Below are 11,019 nucleotides of genomic sequence, written 5' to 3'. Positions count from 1 at the left end.
ATAAATAAATAAATGAATCAAATTTTAAAAGACACATTTAAAACCAGTTCATAATAACAGTATGGAAGGGCTCATTCTTCATCATGAGTGCTGATAACTTCTTCTTGTATAATATATATATAAGCACTTTTTTGCTGATAATACATTTGGACTTGTACCAAAGTGAAACTGTGACTGCAGGACTTTTACTTGAAACTATCCCTACACTCTATTTTAACTTTGACGTAAGCACCCACACACACACACACACACACACACACACACACACACACACACAGCCACACACACGTGCACAGACAGCTCAGCTCCCTGTGGGGCCTCCGGGGGCAGCTTAAAGGGGAGGAGTCTCCCTGCTGCACTTTGATGAGCGTCCGTTAGCGGAGGAGGGAGCGGATGGCCGTGGAGTGGGCATCTCCGTCCGCGAACAAGCCCAGATTTATAACCGGACCCGACGGCGGTGAAAAGTTTCACCCGATCCACCATCTTTCACGTCATGCGCCTGTTGATGTGTCTGCTGTCCGCGCTGCTCCTGCTCGGGGACGGGACAGGGAGCGCAGAGCTCACCCCGACCGGACGCTCTCTGCATGTCAATGACGGGAACTTTTCAGACCGGGATCACATGAAACAAGAGCCTTTTCAGCACCCACAACAAGTGCCCCGTCCCCTGTCAGGTTTGTACGGGCTTCACTGCATCTCAGGACCATCCAAAAAAAAAAAAAAAAAAACTTCAGGAGAACTTCAGACTTGCCAGAGTTCCTGTGTGCTTAAGATGCTTGAATTTAAAATGAAAGGGAGATGATTGTTTAGACGCGTTTTAGAGTCTGCTCCATCACCCAGCACACAGGTATTTTTTCCATCAGATTATCTGTGTCCTCATTTAAGTCGGCCTCCACCATCTGTATCTGTACTGATGTGTTCATGAGTAATAAGTGGAGTGGGAGCTTGCAGCTCTCAGCTCATGAGTAACGGTTTCTCCATCTGTCCCTTTTCACTGCATCACAGCCAAGCAGGCAACAATGTGTCTCTGTGTGTGTGTGTGTGTGTGTGTGTGTGTGCCTTATTTAATATGTTAGAACGACATATTAACATTTTAAAGTGGCCCCCGGGGGTGGACTGAAATCTTCATAACAGCAAAAAAAAAAAAAAAGATGTCAGCTTTACTCATTTAAACAAAAGTGTGTTATGCGTTAGATGCTCAGAAGGCCCAAATCTTGCCTTGACATTACAGCACATTCATTTTACTGCATCCTGTTCAGTTTGGGTCCTGCTGCTTCCCCCTTCCCAACGCCACCTCCCCACCTCCCCCCTCCCCACCACCAACCTCCAAAGTGTGCCCCCCCCCCCCTGTCCCGCTTGCACTCTCAGAACTGCATGCATGCACTTTCCATGACAGACTCCTTGTCTACAGCAGGCCGGTGGAGAGGAGCCGAAAGAGGGAATTGTGACCCTTTTCCCCTATCGGCTGCTTCATGACTAATTCATGCCGCTGTAGGAGTACATTACCATCGGTCATCACATGATCCTCCCGCCTGTGTTGTCGACCAAAACACTTGGAAATGTACCCAAGCATGCTGCTGTCTCCGGCACCATCCCCCCACGCCACCCCCGCTGCCTGCCTGTGCTGTGTCCTGCCAAACCCTCTCCTCTTAGCCCTGCTGCCCTTCTGTGCGGAGCAAACTCTCGGAGGAACGGCTGCCTACATTTCACTTTTCTAAATAAAAACACCACCTTGGTTCTTCAAGCAGATGGTCAGTTCTCTCAAGCCCAGATTAACATCTTCATTGTTGGCCCTTGGTAACGGGGCAAAGCAGCAGACTTAAATGCGTAATCATTTGGCCCGGACTGTAATTATCTGACTAAAGGACAGGGTGTTGTTAGGACATGAAGCCTCCGTGCCACCCCCTTCACCCGCCTCCACCCGAAGCGCCCTCTTTTGTCTCACTTCGGTGTGATATTGCTGACTCGTGCTCGAGGCTCATTCGGCCCACATATCAATGGGTGCGTTTCTGTTTTCCTCCATCAGAGGAATGTGTGGCCTAATTCCAACGTGCACACAAATACAAGCATGTTTAGTTGGAGGGGGTGGGGGCACCACTGATAAGTCCCTGTAGGACCATCTGTTTGTGCTGCCTGGTGGTCTCACAGTCAACATGTTTGTGCTCCTCTCCTGTGCATCCTGTTTTGAATCTGAGTCATACATCAGCAAAAGCAACGTTTAAATTCCTTTACCCATAAACCCATTCTCACTATTATAATTCTAATGTTGTCTTCATTTCAGGGACACATAGCTTTGCAATGCAACGTTTGATCGGTGGAAGTATCTTTCCTAAGGCTATAAATGAAAAGAACATTGATCAAGAAAGCATTTGACAAAGCTTCACTCGGTTGAAGTGCATTCTTTTTTTTTTTTTAACAGAGCACCACTACTATTATGTGCCCAATAATAACAGTATTCAAGTCACATCACCCACAGCATGGGATCTATTTCTCTTCTGCCTCAGATGGTCCATTTCAATCCACTTCATAAACCTCTTTGCGGCATGATTCAGTTGGCCAAATGGGGAGATTATAGTAATCTGGCACGAAACACCTCCACTTCAGATTTAGTGACCCCCTTCTGTTATATTTGGCCACTAAGGCACGAAAAAGTGGAGCCTGCCTCTCCAGAAGCGAGCGTCCTCTTGTCCATCTGCCGGCGTGCGCATCCCGGTGGGTCGACACTTCAGTAACACAGCCAAATGTAGATATTTGTTTCATATTGTGGCTGACAATGCGTGCGCTGCCGGCAGCTCCAGGCGTTTGTCTGCTCCCGATCAAAGTGACTTGTTAGGGGCAATGATACGGGATGATCTGGTTATCTGGTTTTGGCACATGCTGAAATATTGTGAAAGCTAGCAGCATGAGGCATGGCTTCATGAGTTTTCAGCAAAGCTTTGGCAGCTCTTTTAGCAGCGGGATTATGAGCAAATAGACTAGCAGCAAACTCAACCACTGCTTCCATCACTGGCAAGTTGTTGCCATTAGAGAAAGATGCTCAGGAGATTATAACTGGTGAGACTACAGTGCTGCTATAGTGATATTACTGCATTTAGTTACTAGTGAAAAGCGCAATAAGGACCTTTTTTATGGCCTTGTACCACAAAATAACTATGCTCTACTGTAACTGTGGAGAGTTGATGAGGAGGCGGCTGCTGAGATTTATGGCTCCCAAAACTTACCTCCAGGCCCAGACAGTGCATGAGCAGTACAGAATATTTATAGCAGGGCAGTAGGTGAGGGAAGATACCTTGGTGCTTGCCAGTGCTAGCAGAGTTCTGCAGCTGCACTCTGCTCCACTTTTGTTACAGAGCAGGTCAGTGGCTTTTTTTCAGTCATGCATGTGCTTTTCTAGCCTCATGCTAAACCACGCTGACACGATTTTTACCCCAGTGACCGCTGGGGTTTTGGAATGCTTTACTTGCCTTTCAAAAATTCACAATTTAAAGCAGCATTAATTCATTTTTGTGGCCACAACAAGCTGTAAACACAACATTGACATATCATCAGTTGTTATCGTCAGCCTATTAGCGTGCATTCATTTGGAGTAGTGTTTCTGGCCACCTGACAAATGTAAGTCCAATATTCCCCTCTGCTTATAGCTCATTTGTGGTCTCCACCATCCCAGGGGAGATATGTAGCTCTTTAGCTTGTCTTTTTTCTCCAGATAGTTGCTTACTTAGTCGGTCTCGTGGTGCTGGGCAAGTAGCACACAGCATTGGTTTTTTTTTTCCCCCGCTGCTGTAGCTAAAAGCAGACTTGAACAGTAAATGAACAGTATGAAAAACCAAAACAATCAGCTTAAGAGGCTAAAATGAGCTGAGGAGAAACGCAGAGTGGGTTATAATTCCCTGTGGGTTCGTCACTTTGAGCGTCACCTTTCACATTACGCATGTAATTTATCTGATTCGTTGTTGATATATAGATATTGATTAGTGCAGCTTTAATGCACTGTGTGCCTCCCTTGCATTAATCCTTGGGGCTTATCTGCATTAGCGCCATTTATTCATATGGGAAACTAGTTTGATAATGTGTTACTAAGCATTCCTTCATTGTTATGCAACACCATGGCCCTGAGAAATAAAGTCATGAACTTACTATTGGGTTTGGGACACACTGTGAAAGTGGCTAATCGGGTTTGTGGTCAAGGTGTCACGTTATCTAACTACCTGAAAACAAAATTGATTAGGGCTTCCTCATAAGAATCACAGTATTGGAAATACGTAGCGCACCTACCCATCTGCATGCTGATATAGCATAATGTTGTTTTGACTGCATGCTTTGCTGTACTAATTGGCCAACTTCTCCATTAGTATTTTGTGTCCACATCTGTAAAATCTGCTGGGATTCACTGACTGATATCCTTGAGGGATTCCGCAAATTACTTTTCCTGTTTTGGTGTCAATAAGGGCCCGTCTAGGTTAATTGGAAATGCAGCCAACTCTATTTTGTTAAAGATACATGGTCATTCTGTATAAAAGTATTAGACAAATTAACAGGAACACCACATACTATTTTATAATGCAGTCCAGTTTTCAACAAATACTACCAAGAGTATGTCAGATGTGTCATTTTTGGTGTTGCCTTATGTTGTTAGGAATTCTTGTCTCGTAGTTTATGTGCAACCCACAACTTATATAACCTTTCACGATCAACTCTAAAAGCAGTACTGTTGCCCTGACTACCCATCTTCGTCTAAACCTAATCTTTATTTTTCCCAGACTCTGCCTTTAGCCTAAAGGTCCAGGTCAGCGATGTGCTGAGCTCTCAGTATCTGAGCCAGGCAGTGGTGGAGGTCTACATGAACTACACCAGGACCAACACAGCTCTTACCGGGGAGGACGGCGGTGTTTTGCTTCATGTTCCCTACCAATCTGGGATGCCTATCACAATTGTAGCCAGCAAGGATGGCTACATTAGCACGCTGCTGCCCTGTAAAACCAACAGAATGCCAAGTAAGTCGCTTAATGTGGACATTGTATATGTGAATCAGCACAGGTAATGAGCTTTTTATCGAAAGGATAAAAACAAGAAAGGCAGTGTCATTTTTTTTATTCATCAGTGGCTCTTTTGATCACAGAACGATCAGCGAGTTCAGGTTGTTCTTTGAGCTTAGAGAAGATTAGTGGATCTGCAGGCTTTTTTTTTTATCAGGACACTTCAAATAGAGCCATGATGTCAAAATACAGAGCCTCGTGGACTAGAGTTATTCTCTGGTTGTCATTGCCAAACTGCCTTTGACAGCTAATGAGGTGCAGCACCCACGAAAAGCCATTTGGAATCATTTTATAATCCGCATCTGGAGTGTGTGTCTTCTTCTGTCTCTGTTCCTCATCTACAGCTACCATGCATTTCTAATGAGAGCAAATAACGGACTCTTGAGCTGCTCTTTCTGTAGTAACAGCAAAGATGAATCCTCACCATACAACTGAATTCCCAGATTTCTTGTCTGTGGTTTAATACCTGACTTGAAGTAACACGATCTCACACTGCCATCTAGTGGGCAAACTTTGATAATTCAATGAAGCGCTTGATTCAAATGGTCATCTTTTCCCCTTTTCTCCTGTCATTGTTGCAGTATTTTCATCTGTGACCATGTCACTACTTGGTCGGACACAAGGGAACATCTGGCTCTTTGAAGAATCGGTCCTGATCACTGGCAAAACTTCTGGTACTGTACATGTTGTTAAAGTCACACTTCCTTACTCATGTTCTCTCTGTCGCTCTTTTTTTTTTATTGTCACTGCAAGCGTCAGATTTAGCAAAAGGGAAATGTATTTATTTAACCTACATTTTCAGCTGTTATTTAATGTGTTTTCTTTATCTTTAGATGCTTCGTTGGAGCCCATCATCCAGTTTCCCAAGAGCCTGCTGAACCTGACAGACAGCAGTAATGTCACCTCTGTTAGAGCCTACCTGACCATTCCCAAGCTGCCATCAGAGGAGGATGGCTTTCTTAACACTCTGGGCATCATGAGCAGCAAATCAGGTAGATGAGTGTGTTGCAGTGACACACACACACACACACACACACCTTTGTGTGCTATAGATAATATTTCCACAGTCTGTCTGAAATTTGAAGGTTGCATTCCAGTAATTATTATTCTAGTAATTGAGAGTTCAGATGGAAGTGAAAACACACTATGTGTACGTTTTGAATTGTTCTCTAGGGTGCCATCTGGTGGTTGTATTAAAAAGGGCACTATTAGCAGACAGAAATGCAGGCTCATAATAAATAGAATGGGATAAAAGCAGCTCAAAGGCTGCACTAGTTACATTTTCCTGATTTATGCCATCAGAGGCTGTGATAAGCTGCTTCAGACTGTAAGAATGTTAACCTGGAACCCTGCATCTAAGGTGTTTATTTATGAACACTTCCTCCACACATTCTCTTAAGCATTACATCCTCTGTTTTTCCAGGATATGTCAGTGTGGAGTTGAGTCCGGTGGCGGCTGTCAGCGTGCAGCTTTTCTCAGGAGACACAGAGCTGCATGTGAGCGGGCCCGTACAGATCAGCCTCAGCATTCCTGACAGCTGTGGACTTCACACTTCAGACGTCGTTCCGGCCTGGTTCTTTAACCGGACCACTGGTGAGGAGAAGTCGCCATCATGCACACACTAAAATCTTCCCCCGTTCTGAGCTCTGAAGAGCCAGGAGAGAAAGTGAGGGGTTGGTTTTGTGGCCTTCACTTGGACATTTTGCTGTATGGAGGAAGCTTAGTGGTAAACGGCACATCTATAAAGAGCAAAGAGTGTCAAAAAGGTCATAGAGGGTCGTTAAAAATGGTATAATGGGAGAAAATACTCACAATAACCACATAACACCTAGTCATAGAAATACACTACTCACAAAAAGTTAGGGATATTCGACTTTCAGGTGAAATATATGGAAAATGTAAAAAGTGAATGCTACAGTGATATTATATCATGAAAGTAGGGCATTTAAGTAGAAGCATGCAATGGTAATTTTATTCATCTTAAACAATTTATTGAAAGAAAATCTAACAACAGTGGTAGGTATACCACAACAAAACATTTTCAGTGTCTCAATAAATTGGGATGTGGCCAAAGGACGTCCACTCCTCTCCTTTCTGTGACTCTTCCAGTCTCTGTATCACTGTTACAACCTCCTGATGACACTCTGTGACCCTCTAAGCTCAGTGAACACCTCCGTCTGAGGACTTCCTGTTTGAAGCCTCCAGTGTTGAGGTGCTGCTGATCAACTGTTAGGTGTCGTCTTGGTCTCATGATGTCAGAATGTGAACAGCAGGATGAGGAGGACTGTTTAAATACCAATTCTAACTGAAGCAGGAAATGTATTGGTGGATTCATGGATCAAACCTGTTGTGAATGTTGCTGTTAAGCTTCTTGTTAGAGAACAGCAACTGGTGCAAAAAGTACTGAAACACTGAACAGTTGGACATGTGCATTCAAAAGTTTAGAGAAGGTCACATTAAGTTCACCTGGAAAGGTTAGAATGCATTTTAAGGTTCATCCTGAAATTTCACCTGAAAGGTGAATATCCCTAACTTTTAGTGAGTAGTGTATGTTATAAACTGAGGCAGGTCAGTGGAATATACTTTAATGTAAGATGTCAGTATTAGTGACCTAGCCCTGAGCAGGGTCATTTCTGTTTCTTTCAATCCAATACTGTACACAGCCATCAGTAGGTCAAGGTATCGTTTACAAAACCCCTTAAAGTGATGCAGATACCAATAGAGCACTGCTAAATGAAGGTGCTTTATCGAGTTACTCATATTCCCAGGTTTCCTGAGACAATCCCCTCTGTGTTTTATACATCTATATTATCAGACAGCGTTACTTTTAGTGAACGCTTGGTGGCATCTCAGGACGCTGAAGCTGCCACATAGACCGCCCTTGACTTCACCGCAACAGACTGTATGGATCGTAGCTGCTGCGGTAGAAGGCCGATCACACGTCACGTTGAATCGAAGAACGCTTGCATACAAATAGTCACTGGGGAAGTTTCCATACTGCTGTGTACTGGCTCGTTTCAGCCGATCCCTTAAAAGGAATGGAGTGTGATACCCAGCCTTGGCCATTAGCATAGATTGTATAAATTAATATGAATGAATTGATGTTCAGTTTAAAATAGATGATATTAGATTAGTGACTTGACTCCACATCTGCAGGGGAGAGTTTAACCTGAATGCAGAGCTCATGTTTTATTAGTGTCACGAGCTTGTCTCAGCTAGATGCCTCAAAGGAGAAGCTCTGTCACCAGACTGATGTGTTCAGGAGATTAGCTTCACCTTGTTAAGATGACTCTGTGTTAATACACTCGTGAATAAACCTACTAGAATTAACAGTGCCTTACTTATGTATTCATTTTCAAGAGAAGCAACTATGTCAGTTCTCCTCCTCTTAGACAAGTGGTACAGTAGCTGTTTGTTAAATGCCACTCAGACGTCGAGCTAACTTTAAAGCAGCCCACTGGTTTAAGGGGGAGGGGGGGGGGCCACCAGACCAACAGCCCCATAATTTAGGACTTGGACACACACACACACTGAGAAGGCTACTAACTTAGTAACTTAGTAACTTAACTCTCAGTATTATAGATTTTCTGTGGATTGTGGGAAATTCAAGACAAATTGTATACATTAAATGCTGAAGTGTTTTTGTTTGTTTCTATGCAGGCGGGTGGATGAGAAAAGGGTTAGGGACCGTGGTGTCAGTAAAAGGAAAACTCGTGTGGACGTTCACAGCTCCTCACCTTGGTTACTGGATAGCAGCCCCTCTGTCATCCACCAGAGGCAAGTGCTCCTCCTTGGAAGCTTGGAAGCTAAGAAACACAAAATAATCAATGACTGTTATTAGATAGCAAAACCACTTTGTTTATTTTCATCTCCAGTGATTTGTATGGTCCTGTAGATGTTTTATATTTCAACCAAACTTCTTCTGTCCATCTTGATGCTTTAGGTTTCTTTGGAGATTCCATCCCCATTGACTTCATCTTGCGCCATTCATCTTTCTTGATGGTCATCCTTGGAGGAATGCTTGTCACTGTCATCTGTGTCCTTGTTGGGTTATTGTGTTATCGCAGGTAACATCTTCTATTGTTGACACACATGTTATTTCTGTACAGCAGACCGTTGCAATGGATGCACACGCACACATACAGTATACATACACAATATATATGTAAGTTAGGGGGTTATTTCCAGACATAGTAGTCATATTACTCTCTTTAGAACCACAAGACTTCATTGAGAAAAACAGTAGGCCTATATATATAACATTTATATAACAGTACAAATAAACCAACTGATGGAGGCAGGAGTAGACCAGCAGCTCCCACGTTCTGCTGGTAAAATTACTGTTTTTGTCAATTGATTTTGTATTGTCAGTTTTGTCTTTTAGCTTTGAGGATGTTTCTGGTTACATAAACAGATCTTCCAAATCTCTCTCTGTAGGGATCCTGTCCATAGTGTCAGATACTTAAAAGAACAATCTGAGCCTGTCAATGACAAAAACAAGTATTTTTAGTGGACGCACTTTGACATTCGCAGGCATCCCAAAGGATTAATCCATGGCCATAGCAAAACCTTTGTGTATCATAACTTGTAAGGCCGAAAGGTGGCTCCAGCAGCATAATCCTGTTCTCTGCTATTGATCTGTCTATTCAGTATATAGTCAAAGGCACTTATCAAGCCTACAGGGCATGACTATTTTATCATTTTAAGTAAATCAGTATATAAAAACAAAATGCTGATTACAAAAGCAAATCCATTATTTATCTATTTGACTGTGTTTATAATGTCTGTATTCTTAGTGTGCAATCATGGAGTGTGTGCAGTTTGAGCTTTTAGATGAAACAATGAACTATTGTGCTCAATTTCATCTTGTACACAGACGTTCTCTCAGTGAATCTCAAACAAAGAAGAGCCTACCAGTGATGACCAAAGACCAAACCACCTCCACATGTGACGACGAAGTCTTTGAAGTATGTTCAGGGAGCTCCTCTAATCCACCGGATGGACTGGGCCAAACTTTCACAGAAAGGCACAACACCTCTGTTATTTGCATGCACAATGGAAATGTGATAGCCAACCCCAGTGCTGTGGCCATTGCGGTGGAGTGCAATGAGCTGGAGCTCAACACTGACCTGAATGATCTGATGGGCTTGCATAAAACTACGGCGCAGATCAGAGCGTCAGGCTCTTTGACAGAGAATTTGTTTTTCTATAACCAGCCTGTTGCCATTCTTCACGCTCCAGCATTCTTCCATATGGAGGAGCAGCCAGAGCAGCCCCAGTGGAGCAAGTCGGCCACTCTTCCCCGCGCAGGGGCTTCAAACAGTGCCGCCTCCGAGCCGCCGAGCAAAGACAGCTTCACCCAGACTGCGCCAAAAGGTCCCTCTGCCAACCAGAACCAGGAAGTAGAAAGTGAGGACCAGCTTGGGGTTCAAGACGGCTCTCAGGCAGCAGCCTCCACCAACACATCCAGAGGTCACTTCAGCCTCCCAGAGTCAGTGTCGGTCCCAGGAACACTTAATAAAATTGGGGGCAGCAGACACTCGGTGCCTGCCTTGGCAGAACTTTCTAAAATCCCGTCACTTCAGCCTCCTCGGGCCTGGTTTGTATCACTGGAGGGCAAACCTGCAGCTGAGATCCATTACGCTGTGTCAGAGCAGCAGAGGAGACGAAGGCCAGTTGAGAGTCGAGAGACCAGCTTAGACTCAGGAGTGGATATGAGCGAACTGAACCAGACGTCTGGAAGGAGGGCTGTGACGCTGGAGCGCAATGCTACCTTTGTCAAAAGCTCATCAAGCAGTAAACAGGCACCTCCACAGTAAAGACTCTGAACGCCTCCATGCCCACAGCCCTCTACATTGACATATCAGCAGCATCAGTTCTAACGAGTGACTTATTTACCTGATTCTCCACTTTTGACGTAGTTAAAGCACCAATCCGACATAACGGCTTAACATCCATTTCTACCATCAGATTCCACACATTCTG

General features: G+C 44.0%; 1 protein-coding gene across 1 annotated transcript; it reads left to right on the top strand.

Moving 5' to 3' along the window:
• Positions 1–466: 466 nt before the first annotated feature.
• On the top strand, positions 467–11,019 carry LOC139208813 (protein FAM171B-like). The gene is made up of 8 exons (XM_070838562.1): positions 467–671; positions 4,758–4,991; positions 5,615–5,707; positions 5,867–6,025; positions 6,457–6,627; positions 8,695–8,811; positions 8,978–9,101; positions 9,911–11,019. Exons 1-8 carry the CDS (start codon positions 494–496, stop codon positions 10,851–10,853), a joined length of 2,019 nt encoding a protein of 672 aa, XP_070694663.1. The 5' UTR covers positions 467–493; the 3' UTR covers positions 10,854–11,019.

Source organism: Pempheris klunzingeri, chromosome 10, assembly GCF_042242105.1.
Source record: "Pempheris klunzingeri isolate RE-2024b chromosome 10, fPemKlu1.hap1, whole genome shotgun sequence".
Taxonomy (NCBI): Eukaryota; Metazoa; Chordata; class Actinopteri; order Acropomatiformes; family Pempheridae; genus Pempheris; species Pempheris klunzingeri.
This window is presented reverse-complemented; position numbering and strand designations above follow the sequence as displayed.

Excerpts from the sequence above, each read along its gene's own strand:
- LOC139208813 (XM_070838562.1), top strand. The coding sequence starts at position 494 with ATGCGCCTGTTGATGTGTCTGCTGTCCGCGCTGCTCCTGCTCGGGGAC. Across the intron at positions 672-4,757 it reads AGTGCCCCGTCCCCTGTCAG|ACTCTGCCTTTAGCCTAAAG; the intron begins GTTTGTACGGGC and ends TATTTTTCCCAG. Across the intron at positions 5,708-5,866 it reads GATCACTGGCAAAACTTCTG|ATGCTTCGTTGGAGCCCATC; the intron begins GTACTGTACATG and ends CTTTATCTTTAG.